Source organism: Saccostrea echinata, unplaced genomic scaffold (assembly GCF_033153115.1).
Source record: "Saccostrea echinata isolate AGI-Se365-2 ecotype Australia unplaced genomic scaffold, CSIRO_AGI_Sech_v1 ptg000051l, whole genome shotgun sequence".
Lineage (NCBI taxonomy): Eukaryota > Metazoa > Mollusca > Bivalvia > Ostreida > Ostreidae > Saccostrea > Saccostrea echinata.
In genome coordinates this window covers 1,219,896-1,227,162 of record NW_026889800.1, presented here as the reverse complement: position 1 = coordinate 1,227,162, position 7,267 = coordinate 1,219,896, and the positions used below count along the sequence as shown (strand labels likewise).

The 7,267-nt window shown below is 36.5% G+C and overlaps 1 protein-coding gene across 1 annotated transcript; it reads left to right on the top strand.

Moving 5' to 3' along the window:
* Positions 1-641: 641 nt before the first annotated feature.
* LOC133203451 (neuronal acetylcholine receptor subunit alpha-6-like) lies at positions 642-3,952 on the top strand. Its single transcript, XM_061339230.1, has 3 exons — positions 642-953; positions 2,999-3,725; positions 3,759-3,952. Exons 1-3 carry the CDS (start codon positions 642-644, stop codon positions 3,920-3,922), a joined length of 1,203 nt encoding a protein of 400 aa, XP_061195214.1. The 3' UTR covers positions 3,923-3,952.
* The last annotated feature ends 3,315 nt before the right edge of the window (positions 3,953-7,267 follow it).

Sequence of the window (7,267 nt, the reverse complement as noted above, 5' to 3'; positions counted from 1 at the left end):
TATATATATATATATATATATATATATATATATATATATATATATATATATATATATATACTTTTTTATCTAATAACCCTGGTTTTAATTGGTGCCTTGATTTGGTGCCTTACCAAGGCGGAGTTTGGCACATTATGAAAAATCAAAATATAAGATACATGTTCAATCAGCCAGACTTGAGCTGTAGTAACGTCTTTAGTTTCTGAGCCTTTTCTTTGAAAAGAAATTAACGTAAGTCCACCGTTTTTGTTTATGTTTGCGCCAGGTTTTCAAAGTTCACCTGTAATATAGGTCTCTCATTAGCATCGATGTTTCCACAATACATTCAGGCACTTCAAATGTAAATATCATCAATTAAGAGTAAGATTCTGCCTTTAATGACAGAGTAGAATTGGCTCTGTAAATTGACAGTTTTATAAAAAAAGATATCTGTTGAGAATAGTGCATGATGATTGCTCAGCAGTTAAAGGTAAATATTAAAAGTATCTTCTAGGGACATTCTATGGAAATTATTCCTATGGGAAATTTTGACAGAACATGATTATATAACTTGTATAAATACGGTGTTTATTCAACATCATTGAACATTGAACCCATCTTTTTTTTGAAAAGTCACATTATCTTTTCAAATTGAATTGAAAATGGCCATTTTATTTCTACTGCTTTCCACTATCATTTGGAGGGTAAGATCTGCACATCAATCTTACACGATAGAAGAATACCAAGCCCTGACCAATAGATTACTGGCTAACTACTCTAGTAAAATCCGCCCGATTCGGAACCAGGGACAGACTCTGCCCATGAAAGTCAGTTTGTGGATATCCAGTATCAATGACGTCAACGACGTAGCTCAGAAGATGGTCACTTCCGCATACTTGGCCGTCAGGTGGACAGACGCCATGTTAATCTGGAATTCAACGGAAACGAGAATTGATTGGATGCAGTTTAACCAGGTAAATCTCTCTCTCTCTCTCCTAACAAAAAGTTAACTTTAGTTAGCTACAGTAAGTTTTCACTAAAGTAAATCAAAGTTTTACGATAGTTAATCATAGTATTTTTTACTATAACTCAGTCGGTAGAGCGCTCGCTCTAGATCGGAAGGCCGTGAGTTCAAATCTGACCTAAGTCGATAAAAAATAGGTAGCAACTGTTTCTTCGCCAGGCGCTCGGCACTTTGAAGTTAAAGTTGGGTGTCCTTTGGATGAGACCTTAAAAACCGAGCCCCCCCCCCCCATGTCACGGTAGGCGTTGCACGATAAAGATCGCTCACTGCTCAATGGCCCTGAGTGCCGATTAAAGGTCTAAATTTGAATTTGAACCCAATCCCCGGTATATGGTGACGTCTCTATATGAGTGAAAAATTCTCGAATGGGACGTATAACAATCAATCAATCAAATCGTTATATTTTATTTTGTTAAATACCTACAAGCAATTTTCTTACATTAAAAGGAAGTATTGTCTGCATATTTATATATTATTTCAAACATTTACATAATTGATATGTTTCCGGAGAAAGATCAAAGCTCTAATCTAAAAAAATTCTAGTGTAAAGTTTTAAAGTAAATCAAACTATCAAAGTATTACTCTAGTTAACTATAGTAAACTATAGTGAACAATAGTAATTTTTTGTTACTCTCTCTCTCTTTCTCCCCCTCTCTCTCTGGATGTACAATGTATGTATGTGCATGCGCGCGCGCGTCTCTCTTTCTCTCTCTCTGTTATTAGAATTTATCACTTAGACTTTCATTAAGAAATTCACACAAAGTGATTTGTTTCATTAGTGTTCTCTTGTATATTTGTCTAATTTAGATTATTAAATTTATAATTTTAGAAATTTCGTTCCTAACAAAGAATAAACCTCTACTAATAGCTCTTACTTAGAAAATATCTGATTAGTTATATCCAAGCGGTTTGTTTCGGAATACTGTGGAATCATAATAATTCATAGGGGTCAATGTTCGTGGGCAAGCAAAATTTTATTTGTTTGTGGGGACGATATTTCGTGGGTAACTCGTTTATACGGTAGATTCAATGAATCAAAATAAGCGTTCGAAGGTTTGTAAATTCGTGGCCTGGGTAAGGGTGACCCACGAAATCCACGAACATTGGTCCCCCACGAACAATGATTCCACAGTATACTTTGTCAGTCTAGCGTTCATCACTCTCCTTGTCTGTTGAATAAAGGTTGAGCATGGAGCCAAGATCTATTTCTAGCTTATTTCAAGGATGATTCAAACCAAATTGTATTGGTTTCTTTGAAGCATTCTTAGAGATCCTCGTCTTATCTACTTTTTATGCTTCAGCGATCTGATCTTGTTAAAGGTTAAGTTAAACCCAGTGTTTTAAACCACTTACTGGCTTACCTGGCATATTTCACACCAATTGCAATCAGGGATACTGAATTAGATGCATGCATCTGATGCTGATAGTGACCTACATTTTAAGTTCGGGGACAGTTGATGAATGTAAGGCGAAGCTCAGCATTTACGCCACTTGCTTGTATATCTCAAGGGATTTATAACCCTGAATTCAAAATAAAGCAGTATTGTGTATTTATTGACCTCAAATGCTAAAATTTATGTATCTAAGTGCTACTGTAGGCCTTTTGTTGTATCACAAGAAACTATATACATATTGTACACTTGTCGATTCTTATTTTGTCTCTGTAGTGTTTCATGTGATGTTGTTTCTACGAAAGTTCCGTTAAAACAGCTCTTAATTCGTTATAATAGACCAAATACTCAGATCTTACCCTGTCGTAGATGAATAAATGTTTATTTTTGGAATTTCCTACTTTACATGGAAAATCAGTTCACTCTATCTTAAATTGGTCTCTCGTTGTCAATACTTATTTAATGCGCACAGTTTTCTTCTCCGGTGACACAGAATTTGTGTAGTTAACGTTTATTATACAGAGTGATTAGAAATACATTGAGTAAATGAAGTTCGAAACTACGTTGACTGTGTCTTTAATTTAAATGTAACTTACTGTTTCAGAAAGACTTATGGATACCGGATCTCGTCCTGAGTAATGGATTCACGGCCTTCAAACCTCTTGGTGGAGATTTCTATTTCCTTAATGTAAACAGCAACGGGAAGGTTTCTTGGTACCCATTCATGGTTTTTGAAACGAAGTGTAAAATCAATGTTTCATTTTATCCCTTCGACTCGCAAACATGTAAAATAGAGTTCAAGACATGGAGTTACAACCGATATGAAGTAAATCTAACAGTTTCTAAAGATAAGATAGGATTTTATGACTTTGTGGAAAATAGTGTATGGGAAGTGACGTCAACAGATGCAGTAAATGACTTTACAAGCTCTGAACCGACAGTGTCATTCATAATTCATCTTCAGCGAAAATCGTTGTACTATATCATGAACGTGTTTCTTCCTATAATTTTTCTGGGTATCCTCAGCCCTGTAGTGTTCATAATCCCAGCTGATGCTGGGGAGAAAATGGGTTACGCCGTGACGATATTCCTGACCTTCGTCGTGTTTCTAACTATCGTAAGTTCGAACCTTCCAGTTAATTCTGACAGTGTCTCCTACATGGAAGTTTACCTCGTCATCAAGCTTCTCTTTGGTGCTATGATTATCGTCATTACGTCAATACAACTACGCATTAATCACAGGAAGCCAGAAAGAGAAATTGGGAAGGAGCTCCGTGCTATTGTAAGGCTCAAGGATCGTCTGAGGTGTATACATAAGAGATCTGACTCGGGCTGCACATGCTCTAGACGTGTGCATGGAATAGACCTTCCGGTAATGGTTGACAAAGGAAAGGCGAAGGAGGCAAATGAGGAGGACATTAGCTGGAATGACGTGTCCTCTGCCATTGACTTTTATTCATTTTGGTTCCTGGTTCTTGCAGATATAGCAGTAACTTCCTCCATATTTGCATATACTTCTCTGAATTAGCTGTCTATTTCTCTCTCTAATACAAACACAGTGCGCGCTCATAGTTTATTTATTATTAAAAGTAATTGAAGATACATAAAGAAACATAAGATAAATAGATACCACATATTCTAACACATTTGTTTCATATCTGGATATTTTACTAGAAAAAGACGTTAATGGAAACCTAACAACCAAGCTTTATGATACACATGATGACTTTAACAATTCAATCGTCAACGACTAATAGTCATGCCATAATTTACACATTGAATTGTCTACGGATTTTTCCGTTTTTTTCCCGATCATGACAAGGGCACACTGCGGGTGTGACCGGTCAGCAGGGGAAGCTCATTCCTCCATGGGACCTGATCCCACCTCTGATGTTTTGGAGGTCCGTGTTTGTTCTGCTCCCGATTTGTATTGTTTGAATGGACTCTGTACGTTATCTCCAAATTTCATATACTTATGACCTTATTAATTTCTACAGTTTGATCATTGTAATTACTCGATATATATATTTCAAAATAGTGTCTGTGTTTTTATCATTAAAGTAATTGTCGTATTTGCATTTTTATTATTATGTTGTACAGATTAAATTATAGTTTAAATGGCATATGCTGTCTACGATAAAATGTTTCTATATAGGAATTTTCATAGTTTGGATTGGATATGATTTTTATCCAACACACTTTAGGTTTTTTATCCCCTTGCCCTTCTGTATAAATAACTTATAGGATCATTCCGAAATCATTATGTTTGTAGGATGTGTGGTTACACTGATACTGCTTTACATGTCAAACCCGCAGAGCAAATAACTTGAGCTCGGAAGTTTCCTCTTTGTGATATTAAAAATGTGAGCAGCTCCTTAAGCTCTAATTTTGGCTATACAGCATAGCATGTAAATAAATTCGTTCTCTGATGCTCACAGTAAAACAAGGAGGGGAAAAGATATGTAGAGGGCGCATGGTTACAACACAGATGGCGTGTCCATACACTATTTTTCATTTAAGAAAGAATCACATCTTGTGCCCAAACGGACATCATTTGTTAGCTTAGGAGATAATGGCCTGAGGTGTCCACCAGACATTCCGGCCAGTGTGGTTACATTAGGTTAATTACTGTTTTGGTCCAGCAGGGTCAAAACGTGATTGTAGCTTTGACAAAGAGGAACCGAATCCAAGGAGGAACAGATAAAAGGCAGAAAGTGGTGAAAGGGGTATTAAAGTTTGTAAAAGGGAACATCTTGATTGATTGATTGATTTATGTTGCTTTACGTCCCATTTGAGAATTTTTATCTCTTATAGAGAATTCATCATATTCTGGTGAAGGGCTTTAAATTTAGACCTATAATCGGCACTCAGGGCCATTGAGCATTGAGGGTTCTTTATCGTGCCAACGCCTACCGTGACACGAAACCTCGATTTTAAAACGTTCATCCAAAAGTCCCGTGAGTTTCACTTCTAGTGCCCTGCGCTTGGCGAAAGAACAGTCACTACCTATGTTTACGTCTTAGGTTTGTCGCGGCGCAGCGAACGAGAATCAACTCGGGCCTTCCAATCACAAAGCGAACGCCCTACCAATAGGCTACCGTGACCGGTTAGGGGACATCTTGAAGTAAGTTGTTTGACATTTACCATGAATAAACGTGTCGAATTTTATGAGGTTTTATAGCTATTTCTTAGCGAAAAAAAAATAATCGAAGATAATGACTTATTGTAGATCGCAGCAGATCAAACAGAGGCTTTGAATGACTCAATACAATTTCCTCTACCTAATACATCAGATATGACGTATCATGCAGAATGCAAAGTACTGAAAACACGGTAAGCTTGAAAATGAATATGAATATATCATACCTTTCAAAAAGTTTGAAATTCATGTCTGAATTAAGAATGCATTTCAAATTTTTCAGTCTTGTTTATGGGCTTTTGCTTCCTGATCGGGTGGCCCAGATTCGATTCTAGTTTGCCGCGCCGCGTCAAACCTAACACGTAAACAAAGGTAGTGATTGTTCCTTCGCCAAGTGCCCGGCATTAGAAGTGAAAATCATCGGTTTTTCGGATGAGATCTTAAAAATCGAGGTCCCGTGTCACGGTAGGCGTTGGCACGATAAAGATCACCCAGTGCTAAATGACCCTGAGTGCCGAGTATAAGTCTAAATTTGTAGTCTTTCTTCGACATACGGTGACGTCTCTTAATGAGTGAACATTCTCCAATGGGACTTTAAACTATACACAATCAATCAATCAATCTTGTCTGCTGATAACACTTGAATTTCTTGAGAAATGTCTGTCTGAATCCCCAATTGTGCTAATTGCGCCCCGTTATTAGCAGACCTAGTTTTGTATTCATATAAAGAACAATTAATTACAAAACTTCGACATGGAAAGAAGTCTCTTGCTGTGGCCTTCAATTCAATATATACATACATCGACGACGTTTTTTCTATTAACAATATTTATTTTCGTTCATAGGTTGATTCGATATATCCCTTCGAAATAAAAGTACCACAGAGTCTGACACATCTGTTTCATAATTGGATATTTTACTAGAATAATACGTTAATGGTTACCTAACAACAAAACTATATGATAAACGTGATAACTTCAACTTTTCTATCATCAATTTCCCTTACTTTTGTAGCAATAAACGCGTATCATCTGCATATGGGGTTTATGTCTCTCAGTTGATTCTACACGCAAGATTCTACGTAGATCAATTTTTAAAATGAGGCAAGCTATTAACCGACACATTAATGAAACAATGATATCAACAGTCTCGTTTAAAGTCATCTTTTTGAAAGTTCTGTGTTTGACACAATGACCTTATCAGCAAATATAATCTATCATTAGGTCAAATGCTGACTGACGTTTTCTCATACCAATTGTTAGGCCATTATTTACACACTGAAATTTCTACGGATTTTTCCGTTTACTCGACACACGACTGGTGTGACGAGGCACCTGACCACACCTCTGATGTTTTTATAGGTCCATGTTTGCTCTGCTTCAAATTTGTATTGTTTAAATGGGCTTTTGCGCTTGATTACTGCTAGTTATCTTCATATTTCATTAATGGCAATATAACAACCAAACCTTATGACGTGACGACTTTAGTCTTCCCTTATTTATGTAGCAATATACCATTATCACCAGCATATGGAGTTTCTCCCTCAGATTATTCGATGCACTAGAGCAATCTCTATATACGAACAATTTCTTAAACGAGGCAAGTTATTGACAAATAAGATTATGATACAAGGATATCAACAGTCTCGTTTAAAATCAAAATTTTGCAAATTCTAAGGTCTATATAATGACCTTGTCAGGAAATACAATCTATCGTCAAGTCGACTTACTTTTT

Coding starts and splice junctions, on each gene's coding strand:
- LOC133203451 (XM_061339230.1), top strand. CDS start 642: ATGGCCATTTTATTTCTACTGCTTTCCACTATCATTTGGAGGGTAAGA. Junction 954..2,998: donor ATTGGATGCAGTTTAACCAG/GTAAATCTCTCT, acceptor TTACTGTTTCAG/AAAGACTTATGGATACCGGA. Junction 3,726..3,758: donor ACATAAGAGATCTGACTCGG/GCTGCACATGCT, acceptor TGCATGGAATAG/ACCTTCCGGTAATGGTTGAC.